Source organism: Micromys minutus (assembly GCF_963924665.1).
Source record: "Micromys minutus genome assembly, chromosome: 3".
Lineage (NCBI taxonomy): Eukaryota > Metazoa > Chordata > Mammalia > Rodentia > Muridae > Micromys > Micromys minutus.
The window spans coordinates 77,519,569-77,538,609 of NC_137972.1; the positions used below are offsets into that span (position 1 = coordinate 77,519,569).

General features: G+C 36.6%; 1 protein-coding gene across 4 annotated transcripts in view; it reads left to right on the plus strand.

Annotated features, from left to right (window-relative positions):
* AGBL1 (AGBL carboxypeptidase 1) overlaps positions 1-19,041 on the plus strand; it is an 889,014-nt gene that overhangs the window by 472,295 nt on the left and 397,678 nt on the right. For all 4 annotated transcript variants that reach the window (XM_080914790.1, XM_080914793.1, XM_080914791.1 and 1 more), the window contains one exon: positions 4,473-4,604. In XM_080914790.1, coding sequence (XP_080770916.1) covers positions 4,473-4,604 — 132 coding nt within the window. The remainder of the gene's footprint in view (positions 1-4,472; positions 4,605-19,041) is intronic.

Below are 19,041 nucleotides of genomic sequence, written 5' to 3' on the forward strand. Positions count from 1 at the left end.
TGGTTTTCCTCCGCTGAAATAAGTTGATAATTTGCCTTGTAATTGCCCCCTGCAATTTGAAGGAGCACATGTTTCTTATAATTAACAGGCATTTATTTTTAGGGATGTCATTTGAGTAGCAAACAGAACAATGTCTCCATTTCTTCCCGTCTGAATCCTCGGAGGCCACTGGAATCCTAGGGCTTAGCAGTGTTCCTTCCCACAGGTGAATAGGTCTATAATTTGTCATTTACCTCAGTTTTCAAAGTCTGTACGAATCAAGAAGGAAAAAAATAACACCTTTTATCTCTCTCTGAATTCTGAATTTAAGGAGCTCCTGTCACTGAACAGCCTTCTGGCTTTATTGAGAAATCTGTTGCTAAGACACAGATTTAATTTGTTTGCACACTTTTCATAAGAATGGTGCATGTTTATTCACACAGCAAAACCAAAATGTAATAGATAAAGGTTGGTGGAAAGTTCACCAGTAGTAGACTATTAGACCTTAAATGGTTATTGTGTTGGTTGCTTTACAAAGAGGATTTTCAGGCTATGATCTTGGGACTAGGACAATCAGCCTCACATGGGAACTTGTTAAAAATACAAATTTCTTATCCTCACTCAGACTTATTTGAATCTCAGAATTACTGGAGCAGGGTTCCAATGTCCACTTAACCAAGTCCTCCATGTATTTCTGATGCATATCAATATCTGAAACCCATTTTCATGTAACATAGGCTAGAGAATCATCTCTATCTCATCCATCAATGGGATGAGGTCTAACCTCAGTCAAAGCAGATGATTTAAGGTACCTTTTTTTGAAGGTACCTCACAACACCTCCATTTACCTCCTAATCTGATAAACTCAGATGAAATATGAACATAATGTTAGATATTAAGTGAACACCATACCCAAAAAAGTAAGGAGTTTATGAGCCAAAAGAAACACCAAGGTTTGCTAACAAATCCTATTAAACCTGAGAAATGCATGCAGGAATACAGTCTTAGGTAGCATTGCTAATAAGAACAGACAGATTTGAGTTGACACCACTGTAACTTAATAGTACAGAGGGAGGGACCCATGGCTCCAGCCACATTGTAGCAGAAGATGGCTTTATCAGCCATCAGTGAGAGGAGAGGCCCTTGGCCCTGTGAAGCCTCAATGACCAAGTGTAAGGGAATGCCAGGGCAGGGAGTTAGGTGGGTGGGGGAACACTCTCATAGAGGCAGGAAGAGGGTGAGATGAAATAGGAGTATTCCAGGGAGGAGGGACCTGGAAAGGAAATAACATTTGAAATGTAAGTAAAGAAACTATATAATTAAAAAAATACAAGGTGAATTTTAAAAGTCTTCAATATTATGTACAAAGTTAAAATAAAAGGTTCAAATGTTCAAATTACTGAGGGGGGGAGAAATGTCTACTGTTTTTTTTTTAACCCTCTATAGAGTGAATATTGTTTTTAAAGGTTCTGTTCTAATTGACCTATGAAAATTAAAATTTGAATCCATAAAAAATATTACAATCCAGAGGTATTTTCTTAGCTTGAGCAACTGGTTATGAATTCCCAAACTTAACCCAGTGGTTATCAGCCTTCCTAATGCTGCAACCCTCTAGTAAAATTCCTCATGTTCATGGTGTAACAACTGTAGGTTGCTAAAGTTATGAGTCATCATATAAATATCTGGTATGTGACCAACAGATTGAGAACCACTGGCTTAATCAGTTATTTGGCTGACACCTTTGTTCAACATTTAGCTGGGCTGTGACACTTGATTTTCCTCAGCACAAGGAAAAGGGTAAGCTTAGCAGATAGAACACATACTGCACTTATCTCCTGACACCTGTGTCTAGTGCCTGGTGCTAATAGGAGACATTCACTAAAGTACTAACAATGCAGCAGTGAAGGGGGCATCTTTATCCTTGAAGAAACTCTAAAGCTATTCCAGTGAAGGCCAGGTCTGGTTTGCGACAGATGCCACTATTGATGTAAATGTTTGGATAAGATGTAGAATCCCAAGGTAGAGGAGTAAGGAATGGCCTTACTCATCAAATGCAACATACACATAGAAACCATCAAACATCTGTTTGTTAACATTTCCCATATCTAAATGAACATAGATCATCCACATTTCCTTTGCCTAGCATTTGCATCCTATATGCACTTTACAGTTTTACTTTTCTCCTTTGAGACAGAGTATTGTATCATTACCAAGTCTGACCTCAGACTCTTTATATGCCTAAGAAATAGCCCTAAACTGATGAGTCTCTTGGCTCTACCTACCAAAATGCTATGACTATAGGTGTGTGTTACCTCACCTGGCCACACTTTGACTCTTAATTTATGACAATGCATAAATTGCATTTAAACTTGCCTGTTTATCTAATCTGGCATTGTCTTTTAGTAAACATTTAATGATTCACAATATATATGTTTGGAACTAAAATTTACTATTATACATAATATTTAAGGTTTGTTTCATGTATTCTTATAAATTTCAACCCTATTTGTTATGGTTACAACTTTTGAGAAAACAATATGTATCTTTGATTCTTATTTATGCACCTTGAAGTAATTCAGTGTTCATCCCATTCTTCACAGTTGCCACCTTAATGAATCAGAATCTACCTACAGTTAATAGATTACCTCATGTGCACTCTACCAACCTTATGAAAGTATACTGACAATTAAATTTTCTTATATTTTATGATATTTTTCAGGCACATTCCCTTTCACATATGCTCCATCTATCCTCCACATTATTACTCTGTGCATTGGAATGTCATTTACATGTTATAAGAACTAACATAAGGAAAATATTTTCTTTCCCATTATATGTTCCCCCTTTTCTTTGTATATTTTCAGTAAATTGACTGACAGAGATTGCAATTTGGAAGAACACAATGACTTCTGGCTATGAGTACTTCTGTGTCAAGAAAGGGATAGGTACTTGGACTCTTGGAGGCCATAGTTTTATATTCTATAAAGACTTTTTCCTGTGTAGTCAGCAAGACTAATGGGAAATAAATAACTCTTACAGAAGAGTAAAGAAGCGTTGGGAGAAATAATTAGATCACAGTACTAGATACTAACAAATTCAAAACATTGGGAATCTCCTTGTAGAGAGCTATATTGGGGTCTAGTCAGCTCCTTGACTGGACCTACAGGGTATAGTCTCTACAGTCACTCTTCCAAGTTGTGATGGAAAAGTACCTACTGTGTGTGTCCTATTTGTATGTTTCTATATAAAATGCTCTATGGGTATCTGATTTCTGCATTCAATCAAGGGAGAAAAGATTCCTTTTTCTTTTTCTTTATTTTGTTCCATGAAAGGGGGGGGCTCTTATGGAGCTGAAAAGTATAATAAGCTCTAAAGTGGAAGACAGCCACCCCAACAGTGTAGCATTTCTAATGCATCTTCTGTAAAGGAGGAGCTTTGTATACTTTGCTTGTCATACATTGTTAAGCATGTTCATTTTGACTCAAATAACAGATAATTGTAACCCTTATCTTTTTTCAATAACAAATGACTCCCCAGGCTTGGTAACTTAAAAAAAAGGTATGGTGTAAAGTTAATGCTTTTGACTGAGACTCCTCTATGCCAACTGGTCTGATGAGGGTAGCCAGTAAAAGAACCTTTCAAGCCCTGGACAGCAAGAAAATTGTGAAAGTCCGTGCATGTAAGGATGAGAAGAAATTGGTGTCATGTTTTCAATTTCATAATTTGCTCTTCCTATTAAAATCTTTTCCAGATTTTTCTGTCAAAAACAGCTTTCTTGTGACTTGCCAAGAAAACATGTAAAAGAAATGTATTTTCCTTCCATACCAATGAGGCTGCTGGCCATGTGACTTTCTTTAATCAGTATGAGCAGATACATACTTGCATTGTTTTTAGAAAAGATTCAACAGGTACAACAAGAATCCATGCTTAGTATCACTTTTCCATTTGATACAAACCAGCATGTACTAAAGAAGAGATTCCCCCTTATCTTTGTTATGTAGTGTAGCTTCAAGCTCATCTGTAGCATGAATTAAAAAAATAAACTTAGTTTTGAAAACTATTGAATTTTAGGGGTCATTATTTTTCACATCAGTACTTGAAGAAGAGTCATGATTCTTCTTTATATATTTGATGTAGTCCCTTAAAATGGCTTTTTTCTGTTTATGTTTCAATTTTCAAATTTTCATCGATTTTTATAACCACTATTGTTCCTATTTGTTTTCCTGGCTATAATTCTATTTCTTCCCAGTCATAAGGGAATTTTTTTCAGAAGAGCTAATCATGACCTGCATTTCTTCACATTCTATTCCCTCTGAAGTGCCCTGCAATCTACATTCTTCTCTGAGAGCTTTTACAATGTAGATGTTCCAGAGTCATCATGAATCTCATACGGCTAAATAAACAGTATCTTTCTGATAACTTTGAAATTTCAAACATTTAAGGGACCAGTGCACTACCCTAGATTTATTTTCTCTTTGTGTTCATTATTGTAGGTCTTCTGTGATTTCCATGGTCACTCCCAAAAGAAGAATGTATTCCTTTATGGTTGCAGCATGAAAGAAACTTTGTGGCAAGCAGGCTGCACTGTGGGTGGATCTGCCCTATTAGAGGATGTCAGCTATAGAGTAAGTTATTCTATGTTATAATATGATATGATATGATCATAAATTTATAGTGAGCAAGCATTACACTCATCTTAGTTTATAGATAGATATTTTACCACAGACCTGTGTCTTTAGTTTCCAGTCATCTCTTTTTCACTCTTAAAATAAGCATGTGATTATGCCCATATTATATATAATTATATATATATAATTATATTATATATAATTATAATATAAAAAGAATAGATATTTTTGTATCATTTATATGATTTTGTTGAATAATGTCATACTATCTGGTGACTTTATTTCTTGTCTTCTCTATGGCACAGGGAATTGATGACAAGAAGCCTTATTTTAATGTCTGGCTTTATAATTATTAACTGTGTGAATTATCATTCTGCCATGTATAAAATAAAGACAGTATAAATACAGTTTGTTCTACAAAGATTATGGGAGAAACATGATAACATTGTATATAAAAGGACCTTAAGCCAATATGGAGGGATGAGTGCACAGAGGCACTCATCATCGCTCATCTTTCTCCATGAACATTCTTTGAAAGACAGAACACTTATCTTATTCATTGAACATATTTTTATATTATGTGGGCTCTGGGTGTATGGACTGCTTTATATTCAATGAATACAAAAAAAGAAGTTAAGGAGGAAGTGGAGGAGACCATTCCATGTCAGGATAATATAACTGCTTATGAGACATGAAGAGGAGATGAAATTATCAATGTTGTTCAAATGCAAAATTAAGACTAGCCTTTATTTCAAAATTATGAAGAAAAGAAATACAATTGTGATGATACCAATTTCTGCTAAATAATTTTTCTAAGTATTATAGTTTACTCTACGCAATGTAGCTTCATCTCTAAGGCTAATGCTGAAATTAAAAGAGAAATAAAAGCCCACCAAACTAAGTAGGAGTGGTGGCAAATTGCTTAATCTTAGCAGTAAGAGGCTGACGTGGAAGAATGCTGAATTGTCGACCATCTTGTGCTATATAGCAAGACCCACTCTCAAGAAAAAAAAACACACATTAAAACAAACAAACAAGCAAGCAAACAACAACAAAAAACATTTACAGTGATAAACTGCCAGAAGCCATTCTGTATGAAGAGACTATGGGGCTGAGCAAAGGTTGGGCATATTTGTCATAGTTCCTTCTCCTTAACTAAGTTAAGATTTTCCAACCAAAGAAAAGTTGGGGACACAGGGTTTTTGTAGCTCATACTTTGAGGGACAATATGTCATGACCAGGAAGTCAAAGCAACAGATGTTAAAATTCTGAACACATCCCATCCATAGCCAGGAGGCAGAGCAAGAAAACTATATACTTATACTTGGCTAAGTTTATTTTTGTACAGTTCAGGATCTTAGCCCATGGGATGATATACTTCATGGTGTGTTAGTCTGCCCATCTCAACCACTCTAATCCAGAGAATTCCCTGTAAAAGTGGAGGAATACTTGAAAGCCCATATTCTGGCCCATTCCATAGCTCATTGACCTGACAATTGAGATTAAACATTTAAATGATAGTGGCCTTTATTTTCTGTATTTTATTTTTATTACATGACGATAATTTATGTTATTTTATATTAGTTTATAATGCCACAAACATTTCAAGATCACTTCTGTGTCAAGCAGGGCAAAAGGCATGACAAGAGAGAGAAAAAGGACAACAGTCGGCCTCTGACAACAAGTTGAGGAGTGTTTGATAGCAGTGTTTCGAAGATAGTAGCTCATCTCAACATTTACAGTCATCTATGGGATACATTATTTTAAGTGGTCAGTTGCCACTCAGTTTTTTCTCCCTTGTAAAATGATAAAATCAGAGTTTGTAAGAAATGTATAAAATTGATTTTTTTGGTCCTCTGGATTTCTTCAAGGGTTATTCATTTCTATTGAGCACTGGATGTAAGGGGCATGAGTAATGCTGAGCTTCTTGCAACTTTCTCAATGACAGCCATGCTTTGCAGTCCTGCTCAATATTTGTCTTATTCCACCGTTGGTATCCACGGCACCGTGACCTATAAATAATGAACTTGATTGTGGCATTTTGCCTAAATCTGTTTTGCCTGTGCGTGAATGGATCATTTCAGAATCAAGAGGACTTTTTTACTTTGTCACAAGGAGATGGAGATCTTAGAGGGACCCTTTATGCAAGACATGTTTATAATCCTCTCAGTTGCAGGAGTCAGAGCCTTGAGAGTGTATTTACATATTCAACAGAACAACTCAACCAGATGAATTCTGCCCTTTAATATCAGTGTCTAAATGATAAACACACTCACATAAACTCAAAATGTTTATTCAATTTTATTAATTAATTATATTGGGACTTCTAGTTATGATACTAAAAACAGGTCTATGAATACATTCTTCAAAACATAATTATGGGCCTGTGTCTGGAAATAACCCAGATACAGAGAACTCTGTACACAGACCCTGTTGGGAGAGAGCAAGTCCCACAGGAGTGCTGACATATCTGAGAGCACAGTGAGACCGCCACCTCTGCTCAAATTTCTGATCCAAGAGTAACCAGCCCAGACCTCTCAGGAGACAAGGACCAAGGAAGGAACAGTCTGGGACAGGATTCTTCTGGTTTCTCTCTGTGTGCTATGCTGACCTTGTGCTACAGCTCTCTGTACCAAGACCCTGCTGGGAGAAAGCTGGTCCCTGAGGAGTGCTGATATACCTGAAAGCTCAGGTAAGACCAGTACTTCTACACTGAGGGACCTGCCTGGACTCTTTAGGACACAAGAATGAAAGAGCAGTCTGGGACAAGATATTTTCAGTTTTTGTCTGTTCCATGTGCTGATCCTGTGCTACAGCTCTCTCTACCCAGATCCTGCTGGAAGAGAAATGGTCCTCCAGGAGTGCTGACACACATGATTACAGGAGGGTCAAGCCACTGTCAGAATCAGACCAGCTAACACCAGTAATAAGCAGATGGCAGGAGGCAAGTCCAAGAATCTAAGCAATAGAAACCAAGGCCACTTGGCATCATCAGAACCCATTTCCCCCACCACAGCAAAGCCTATATTCCTGGACAAACTGGAGAAGCAAGAATCTGATTTAAAATTACAACTCATGATGATATTAGAGGACTTTAAGAAGGTCATAAATAACTCCCTTAAAAAATACAGGACAACACAGGTAAACAGGTAGAAGCTTTTAAAGAGGAAAGACAAAAATCCCTTAGAGAACTAGAGGAAAACAGGACCACCTATGTGAAGGAATTAAACAAAACCATCCAGGATCTAAAACTGGAAATATAAACAATAAAGAATCACAAAGGGAAGCAACTCTGGAGATAAAAATGAACATAGAAAAGAGATCAGGAGTCAGAGATTCAAGCATCAAGAACAGAATACAAGAGATAGAAGAGAGAATATCAGAGGCAGAAGATACCATAGAAAACATTGACACAACAGTCAAAGAAAATACAAAATGCTAAAAGCTCCTAAGCCAAAATCATTCAGGAAATCCAGGACATAATTACAACATCAAACCTGAGGAGAATAGGTATAGAAGAGAGCACAGATTACCACAATAAAAGGCCAGTAAATATCTTCAACAAAATTATAGAAGAAAACTTCCCTAACATAATGAAAGAAATTAAACATACAAGAAGCTAACAGAACTTCAAATATATTGGTCCAGAAAAGAAATTTCTCCTGTCACATAATAGCCAAAACAACAAATACACAAAACAAAGAAAGTATATTAACAGCAGTAAGGGGAAAAGGTCAAGCAACCTATGAAGGTAGACCTATCAGAATTGCATGAGACTTTTTAAGAGAGACTATAAAAGCTAGAAGATGCTGGGCAGAAGTCATGTAGATCCTAAGAGAACACAAATACCAGGATAGAATACTATATCCAGCAAAACTCTAAATTAGCAAAGAAGGAGGAACCAAGATATTCCATAAAAAACAAATTTATATAATATCTTTCCACAAATTCATCTATACAAAGGGTAATAGATGGAAAAAATACAAGCAGAGAAATGAAACCCTAAAAAAAGCAAGAAAGTAATCTTTTTCAACTAATCCAAAAGAAGACAGTCTTATAGACATAATTCCACCTCTAACAACAAAAATAAAAGGAAACAACAATCATTTTCTAATATCTCTCAACATCAATGGACTCAATTCTCCAATAAAAATATATACACCAACAGACTGGATGTGTAAAGTGGACTCAACATTTTGTTGCATACAGAAAACACACTCCAGTGACAAAGACCATCACTACCTCAGAGATAAAGGCTGAAAAACAATTTTCAAGCAACTGGTCACAATGACAAAGACTAACACAACCTCAGAGAAAAAGGCTGGGAAACAGTTTTCCAAACAACTGGTCCCAAGAAAAAATATGGAGTAGCCATTCTATCATTTAATAAAATTGACCTTCAACCAAAAGGTATAAAAGAAGACAATGAAAACCACTATATACTAGTCAAAGTGAAAAATTCACCAAGATGAAATCTCAGTTCTGACTATCTATGTTCCAAATTCAAGAGCAACCCCCATTCATAAAAGAAACCTTCCTAAAGCTCAAAGTACACATTGTACCTCACAAAATAAAGTGGGAGACTTCAGGAACACATTCTCATCAGTGGGCAGATCAAGGAAACAGAAACTAAATAGAGACACAATGAACTAAAATACATTATGAACCAGATGGATCTAACAGATATCTATAGAACAGTTTATCCTAAAAAAAAAAAAAAAAAAAAAAAAAAAAACAAGAATATAACTTCTTCTTAGCACCTTCTCCAAAATCTACCATATATTTGATCACAAAACCGGCCTCAACTGATATAAGAAGATTGAAATAATTCCATCCATCCTATCACATCCTATCAGAACACCATGAACTAAGACTAGTCTTCACTAACAACAAGAACAACAATAACAAAAACAATAGAAATCCCACATACACATGGAGCTAAACAATACTCTACTCAATGATAAATTGGTCAAGGATGAAATAAAGAAATTTTTAAAAATTTGGAATTAATGAAAATGAAGGCACAAAATACCTAAACTTATGGGACACAATGAAAGTGGTGCTAAGAGGAAAACTCATAGCTCTGAGTCCCTCCAAAAAGAAACTGAAGAGAGCATACACTAGCATCATGGCAGCACATCTGAAAGCTCTAGCACAAAAAGAAGGAAATGCACCCAAAAGAAGTACACAGAAGAAAATAATCACATTCAGAGCTGAAATCAACAAGGTATAAACAAAAAGAACTATACAAAGAATCAACAAAACCAGAAGATGCTTTTTGAGAAAATCAACAACATAGATAAAACTTTATCCAGACAAAACAGAGAAAACAAAGTATTCAAATTAACAAAATCAGAAATAAAAACGTAGACATAACATGAGAAACTGACAAAGTTCAAAAATTCATCATAAAGTATGACAAAAGTATATCTCCAACAAAATTGAAATATCTGGATGAAATGGACAATTTTCTACACAGTAGGTAAAAAAGTTAAATCAAGATAAGATAAACCATCTAAACAGTCTCATAAACCCTAAAGAAATAGAAGCAGCCATCAAAAGTCTCCCAACCAAAAAAAGTAAAGAAAAAAAAAAAAAAAAAAGCCAAAGCCAGATGGTTTTAGTGCAGAATTCTATCAGACCTTCAAAGATCTAATACCATACTTTCCTAACTATTCCACAAAATGGAAACAAAAGGAACACTATCCAATTTCTTCTATGAAACCACAATTACACTTAAATATTAACCACACTAAGACCCAAGAAAGAAAGAAATTTTCAGACAAAATTTTCTTATGAATATCAATGCAAAAATATGCAATAAAATTGGTTCAGACAGAATTCAAGAATACATCAAAATGATCATCCCTCATGATAACATAGGTTTCATCCCAGGAATGCAAGGGTAGATTAATATACAGAAGTCCATCAACATAATCCACTATATAAAATAGTTCTAAGAAAAAAACTACATGATAATCTAATTAGATCTGAATAAGGCATATCATAAAATTCAACACCCTTTTATTTTAAAGGTCTTAGAAAGATCAGGAATTCAAGGTCCATACTTAAACATAGTAAAAACAATACACAGAAAACCAGTATCTAACATCAAGTTAAATGAAGAGAAAATTGAGGCAACCCTACTAAATTCAGGAACTAGACAAGACTGTCCACTCTTTTACTACCTGTGCAATATAGTACTGGAAGTCCTAACCAGAACAATTAGACAACAAAAAAAGGCTAAAGGAATACAAATTGAAAAGGAAAACATCAAAATATCACTATTTGCATATGATGTGACAGTATACTTAAGTGACCCCAAAAATTCCACCAGGGAACTTCTACAATTGATTTAAAAAAAAAAAAAAGACTTCAGCAAATTGGCTGGTTATAAAATTAACTCAAACAAATAAGTAGCCTCTCTACTCAAAGGATAAACATACTGAGAAAGTAGGGAAATGATACCCTTTACAATCATCTGAAATAATATAAAATACCTTAGTGTGATTCTAACCAAGCAAGTGAAAGATTTGTATGACAAGAATTCAAGCCTCTGAAGAAAAAAATTTAAGATCTCAGAAGATGCAAAGATCTCCAATGCTCTTCAATTGGCTGGTTTAATATAGAAAAATGGCCATCTTGCCAAAAGCAATCTACAGATTCAGTGCAATCCTCATTAAAATTCCAATTTATTTTTTCATAGAGTTAGAGACAACAAATTGCAAATTCATTTGGAATAACAAAAAATCTAGGATGCCAAAATCTATTCTCAACAATAAAATAACTTCTCAGGGAATCACTATCCTTGACCTCAAGCTGTATTAGAGAGCAATAGTGATATGAAAACAAACAAACAAAAGCTGTATGGCATTGCTAGAGAGTCAGGCAGATAGATCAATGGAATAGAACCGAAGATCCAGAAATAAACCCACACACCTATGATCTTTGACAAAAGACCTAAATTATTGATTGAAAAAAGATAGCATTTCCAACAAATGATACTGCTCCAACTGGCAGTCAGCATGTAGATGAATGTAAATCAGTCCATTCTTACTGCCCTACACAAAGCTCACATCCAAGTGGATCAAAGACTACATAAAACCAAATAGAACTAAACTAATGGAAGTGAAATTGGGGAAGAGCCTTGAACACATGGACACTGGTGAAAATTTCTTGAACAGAACCCTAATGGCTTATAATCTAAGATCAAGAATCGACAAATGGAACCTCGTAAAATTCAAAAGCTTCTGTAAGGCAAAGTACATTGTCATTAGGACAAAACAGAATCCAAAAAAAAAAAAAAAAAAAAAAAAAATGGAAAAAGATCTCTGCGAATTCTACATACAGTAGAGGGCTAATATCCATTATATAATAAAAAAATCAAGAAGTTAGACTCTAGAAAATCAACTAATCCTATTAAAAAAGGGGGACAGAGCTAAGCAAAGAATTGTCAATATTGAGGAATAATGAATGGCTGACAAACACCTGTAGAAGTGTTCAACATACTTAGTCAAGGAAATGCACATCAAATCAACCCTAAGATTTCACCTCACACCAGTCAGAATGGCTAAGATCAAAAATTCAGATGACAGCAGATGCTGGCGAGGATGAGAAAGAGGAACACTTCTCCACTGTTTGTGGGGTTGTAAATGTGTACAACCACTCTGGAAATCTGTCTGGCAGCTCCTCAGAAAATTTACACAATGGAGTACTACTCAGCTATCAGAAACAACAACTTTATAAAATTCCTATGGAAATGGATGCATCTAGAGGTAACAAAAGAACAGACATAATATGCAGTCACTGATAATAGGATACTAACCCCAGAAAGACCTGAACACCCCAGAAACAACTCACAGACTATAAGAAGCCCAAGAAAAACAAAGGCCAAAAAAAAAAAAAAAAAAAAAAAAGCCTCAGTCCTTCTTAGGGAAAAAAAATGTATAGCATCCTTTCAGAGTGTGGTACATCTGGACCTCAAATCATTAATAATCCAAGAGCTAAGATAATATCCTTATGGCAATTTTTGTTATTCACAGATCATTATGCTTAATGTATACCCAACAAGAAATCTGTTTCCATGTTATGTTCTGTCCTACAAGTACTTCATGCTTATGGTAACTAGAGGGATTTCAATGCATGCTATCAAACCTCTAAAAGAATTAAGTACTGACAAAAATATTCATATAATGTTATGCCAAAATGCCTTTAAAAATCTGTAAATGTATCCCTCTTTTTTAAAAAAATAAAGCAGTAAGAAATAATAAAAAATAATTTCTGACTAAAGAAGTAATTTGAAGAGAAATTAGTAAGTATCTTGACCTGACTAATAATCAAAACATTATACATCAGAATTTTTGGCATATAACTGTGTCATTAAGGAAGATGAATAGATTACTTCAGATGAATAGATTACTTCAGCTAGATCTTAAATTAGCCATCCAATCTTGCATACTTGGGATTAAGCGGAAAGGGGAGCAAACATTGGGGTGCAAGGATGGGTTAATGGTTAAGAACACACACTGCTATTGGAGTTCGATTCCTAGTACCTATGCCAGCCAGCACACTTCTATCTGTAACTTTAAATTTAGCTCCAGACTATGCCTCAGGCAGAAGTACAAGCAAAAGCAAGAAAATATAAATTACAAGTCAGGATTGGAAGACTAAGCTTTTTTACAGAACCTAAAAATTTTAAGTGTATTTTGTTGTTGTTATTATTACTAACTATAAGTCAAATGACTTGTAGGATATAAACTACAAAATTTGGCTCAAAGAGGCAGAAAATCTAAGTACATTTCAAGAAAATAAATTACAAATCAAAACACATCCCATAAATAAATACCTAAGGCTAAATAACTTTGTTGGTGGATTTGAGCTGACTCTGAAGACATAGATAATATTCAGTATAAAAAGGAATCACACAGAAAATACAGGAGAAATACTTGCTAATTCTTTATGAAACCTGAATTAGGTTGATAGTAAAGCCATCACGAGGAGAGATAGTGACAGCTCAATGGTTCTTGGAAATGTTTATGCCGAACTATTTTTCCAAAATATCAGTTAAACCCCAAAGCATGTCAAACATTTCTTGCTGTAACAAAGTTGGGCTTTACCCCATATGGGCAAAATTTAATATTTAGAAATAAATTACCATCATTTTTTTAGTGAAACAATCAACAAAGTCTCCACCATCTCAAGATATACTGAAAAAGCATTTGATCAAAACCCTCATTTAATGTTTAACCTTATAACTGGGAATGGAAAAGGGAAATTTTCAACCTAAATTCAGGTAGTTAAAATAATCTATGATGGGCATCAGTGTGGTGGCTCAGCTGGTACAGAAAAGTGTTTCTGAGTGGGAAGACTTGAAACTCTTATGGTTGAAAGAACCAACTCTGGCAGCTTGTTCATTTACTTCACTGGATACTGTAGCATGCTTTTTTCCACAAAAATTCTAGGGTTGTGGGTCCAGCATCTGCTCCTCCACAGGGCTCTGCTGCTCGGGAAGGCAAGACTTGAGAAGTTAAGGACCACTTTTACCCTATGCTGTCACCAGGTTGGTGTCAGGCTGTAGGGAAGCCACGGCTCACCCCTCCGGGGTGGGGAAGCACAGTCTAAAGCTCAGGACAGCCAGAGATGGCTGGGGTCCCCTGGCCTGCAAGGAAGCCTGGGACATCTGGTTTGTAGGCTCCAGGACCCCAGAAGTACCACTGGATGCTGTGGAAGAGCTGAGAATGGAGTGGAAACTCGGGGCTGGATTCCAGAGGGGAAAATAGGGGAGATCCGGCTGGTCCCCTTGGAGAGAGTCCTTGGCTTCTCTGCTTGAGCTTTATTTTGGCGGCAGCCAAGGCAGGGAGCACAGAGAGGCCTTCTTTGGGAGTTTAGATGGTGTCTCTAGAGCCAATGGTCTTCTCCATGGCTCCCCATGGAGACTCCCCATGAAAAGGAACAGTTCATGATTTTAAAACGTTTATTGTCATGAAGAAAAGTGGATGTGTAAAACCATACCACTGAGGCTAAATATCTTTTGCAGGGAGGACTGTCTGGGAAGGAAAGTTTATTGGTTAAGCCTCCAAGCATTTAGGTACCTCTTTAAAATGGAGATCTGTCTTGAGCACACATGCCCACAGGTCAGGTCCTCTACCTGTGGAGGAAACTGGGGCGTTGCCCTTATGTGATGAATGGCCACAAATCAATGGAGGGCTACAGCTAGTTTCAGGGACCTGGTGCTTAGGAATCAAGCAAAGCACCTACCATCTCTTCAGGGTCTCCAGGTTTCTCGCCTTAGCTCAACTAGGAACCAGGCTGCCTTTCATTGACCCCCTCAAAAAAAGTAAAAGAAGTTTTAAGTATCATCAGTAGTATCATATTTAATGGTAAAAGTGAGAATATGACCCCATAAAAGTAGGAATAAAACAGGATTATTTGGTTTTGCCACATCTGTTTAAGAGTGAATTAGATATTCTAGCAAGCAGAACACAAGCAAAGTATTAAAGAGAAAAGAAGCAAAACTTTTATGAACTGATGATGTGGTAATTTTATGTATGAAATCTTAAAGAATCCTTAAATATAAACTATTGAAACTAATGCGCATGTGTAGCAATAGAGTAAGATAGATGATCGATATAAAATTAGGTGTGTTAGCTCTATATGATTCATAAATAATCCTGAAATAAATTCTATTTGCAATAGTAACCAAACGAGAATAATTTGTAGCAGATTTAATAGAAAAAGTCAATATATTAAACCTGCTAAAACGGTGATAGAAATGGAAGGAATCCCAAATAAATTGAAGTTACAAATTATATTACAAATACATATTAATGTACTGAAAGATGCAGTGTTATTAGATGGAATTTTCTCTATATTTTCTATAGATTCCACACAGTTTCTATCAAAATCCCAGCAGGCTTTTGTATTGATATTGACAAGCCAATCTTAAACACAAGAGAGCCAGAAAAGCTGAAGCAATTTTGAAAAAGAATAATCATAGTAGGTTATTTATATGATTTCAAAATTTAAGAGAAACCTGCAGAGTTCAAGAAAATGTTATCTTGCCCTGCTGATCAAAGCTTTCCACTTAGGCCTTTTGCCTAAGAAATTTTACATGGCATTGAGTACATTGGTTTATAAACTGTGCAAACGAAACACTTACTGATAGTAATTTATAAATCAGTTTATTTTGAAACAGTTCATTGGTATATACATAATTTTAGGTGAATTGAATGTAGTTATAAAAATTTACATTTATGGGATAGATATGCTTTAATGTTTCCAGCTTTTTTCTTTTATATTTCTTTATGATCACATAATTTCTTCCTTCATTTTCCTCCTTCCATATCTTTCATAAAGACCTCCTTGCCTTCTTTGAAGTTAATGACTGCTTTTTTCATTAACTGTTGTTCAGGCATATACGTACATGTACACACACACACACACACACACACACACACACACACACACACATCCCTAAATATAGCCTGTTTTGTCCGTGTATTTTAAGGGTACATTTGTTATTTGATAACCAATGTCTGGGAAACCCTTTCTCTATCTGACTTCCTTAGTTGTCTGTAGTTATTTGTATAAGGTTGAGGCCTTGGCCTTTTTAGCCTATCCACTTTGGTATTATCTTGATGTCTTCCCTGCTCAGTTCATCTTTAGCAGCCATATAGGTGAGACTTTGCAAACGAATTTCTGACATAACTAGAAGAGAAGGTTTCATAACTAATTATCTAATCCTTTGGCTCTTGCAATCTTTCTACTCCATCTCCTGCAATGTTTCCTGAGACTTGGGAGCATGAGTTACTTTAGAGATGTATCTATTGGGACATAGGTCACAACTGCATTTTGTTTGCCTGTAGTTTTCTGTAATGGTCTTGGTCTGTTGCAAAGAGAACTTTCATTGATGAGAGATGAGGACTATAATTAATTATCTATGACGATAAAATGAATATTTTTCTTTTTATTTTATATGTTTATTTGAATTCTTGACCCTCTATACCTCTCTGCTGTCACCTCCAGTACTAGATATTGCCTCCCCTTCTTTCCTCTCCCTCCCCTTCCTCCCAGGTCTCCCTCCCTCCACCTTCTATAATCATCCTATTCTCTGCTCAATGCAGGACTGAAGCATCCACACCCTGGTCTTTCTTCCTCTTAAGTTCCATCTAATCTGTGGGTTGTGGCATGCCAGTGTGTTTTGGAGGCTAATATCTACTTATCAGTGAGTGCATACAATGTGTGTTCTTTTGTTACTGAGTTACCTCACTCAGTACGATATTTTCTAGTGCCACCCACTTACCTGCGAATTTCATGAAGTCACTGATTTTAATAGTTGTGTAGCACTCCATTGCGTAAATGTATCACATTTTCTGTATCCATTCCTCTGTAGAAGGATATCTGGGCTCTTTTCAGCTTCTGACTGCTATAAACATAGGGAAGCATGTGTCCTCGTTAGATGTTGGGGTATATTTTGGGTATATGTCTAGTAGTAGTATAGCTGGGTCTTTAGTTAGAACTATTTGCAATTTTCTGAGGAAACACCAGATTGATTTTCAAAGTGGTTTTGTTAGCTTGCAATCTCACTAGCAATGGAAAAGGGCTCCACTTTCTTCACATCCTCACCAGCATCTGCATTTTCTGAGTTTTTGTTTTTAGCCATTCAGATTGGCATGAAGTGGAAACTCGGGATTGTTTTGATTTGCATTTCCCTTGTGACTAAGGATCTTAAACATTTTTTCACTTTTTAAAAATTGATTATTTTACTTATTAATATTTCAAATGTTATCTTATTTCCCTCTCCCCCTGCTTCTATGAGGAAGGGTGCTCCTCCAACCGCTTACCTACCCACTCCTGCCTCACTGTCCTAGCATTCCCTTACACTGGGTATTGAACCTTCGCAGGACCAAGGGCCTCCAATTCCACTGATATCCATCCTCTGTTACATGTGAAGCTGGAGCCATGGGTCCCTCCATGTGTATTCTTTGGTTGGTGGTTTAGTCTCTCAGAGCTCTGAGAGGTCTAGTTGTTTGATATTATTGTTCTTCCAATGGGGTACCAAACCCCTTTAGCTCCTTCAGTCCTTTGTCTAACTCCTCCTTTGGGTTCACCGTGCTCAGTCTGATGGTTGGCTGTTAGCATCTGCTGTTAATTAGATTTCTTGGCCCACGCCAAACGAACACGGTTTCATGTGGAGAGGTTTAATAGAACTGGGACAGGGCAGGGGTCAGAATCAAGAGAAGAGAAAGCGAGATAGGAGGAGGCGCTTTGGTCTTTTGTAGGGTTAGTGACATCACTTGCTCCCAGGTGGAGGTGGGATTTTGAACTGATGTCTTCTGGGAATGCTTTGGTGGTTTCCATAGCAATTGATGTGCTAGGTTCCTGTCACCTGTGGGTGGAGCCATCGCTGGGGAAGGGGCTATCCTAATGCCAACATTCCTCCCTTTTTCTTTTCATAAAACGAGAAAAAAAGGAGGTGATAGGGAAGCCAATGGTGAAAAGGAAATAGGGGTGTTGGGTCTCTAAAACTACTTCCTGTTGTCGTGGGGAGTTGTAGGGGTGTGGCTGGTTTTCACCATCGGGTCCTGCTTAGTAAAAGTCAACATCAGGATCCTGCATGGGTAATGGCTTGTAGTCCTGTAACAGGAACTGATTAATGGTTTTGTTAGAAATTTTTTGTATCTGTCATTGAAGGAATGTTGAAACAAGATTGAAAAGGCAGGGGGCAAATAGTAACACCAGAAAGATGACTAGAAGAGGGGTTATGAAAGGGAGTATCCACTTCCATGTAGGTTTTCGAAAGTCCAGAAACTGGAGCTCTCATGTTCCCTGGAATTTTGTATGTCTGATTGTAGCTCCTAGATCTTATCTCTCACTATCCCCGGCTGGTTAACATAGAAGCAGCATTCTTCTTGGAGAAACAGGCAAAGGCCACCTTCTTTAGCTGTTAGGATGCCGAGCCCCCGTCGGTTTTGAAAAACCACAGCTGCCAGGGAATTTATCTAGCAAAGTTTCAGATACATCTTGAAACCTGTTGCTGAGTGTGGCGATGATCTTATTATATTTGGTCATGGAAGTAGTTATCCCTGCTATCCCAGCACTAGTACCTACAGCTATTCCTGCAGCTACCAAAAGTGGCACAACCTCAACTGCTCTCTTACGTTGTGCAGCCATCATATTGATGACTGGAATTGGTAGGGGTTCATTTCTCTGGATTACCCCTAGTTCAGAGAAAAGGAGAACCAACGTGCAGCTTCTTGACCTAAACGATGGTATACCTTCATACCACAGAGGATTGATGTATTTTGGATGGCTGGGCACTGTGGCAGATCAAGGTTATGGTTGTATCGCAGACCAGGGAGCCTAACATTCCTACAGGATATGTCCCAGATGTCTTAAAACAGTTTGCCATGCCAAGAAAATGAATAGAGGAAAG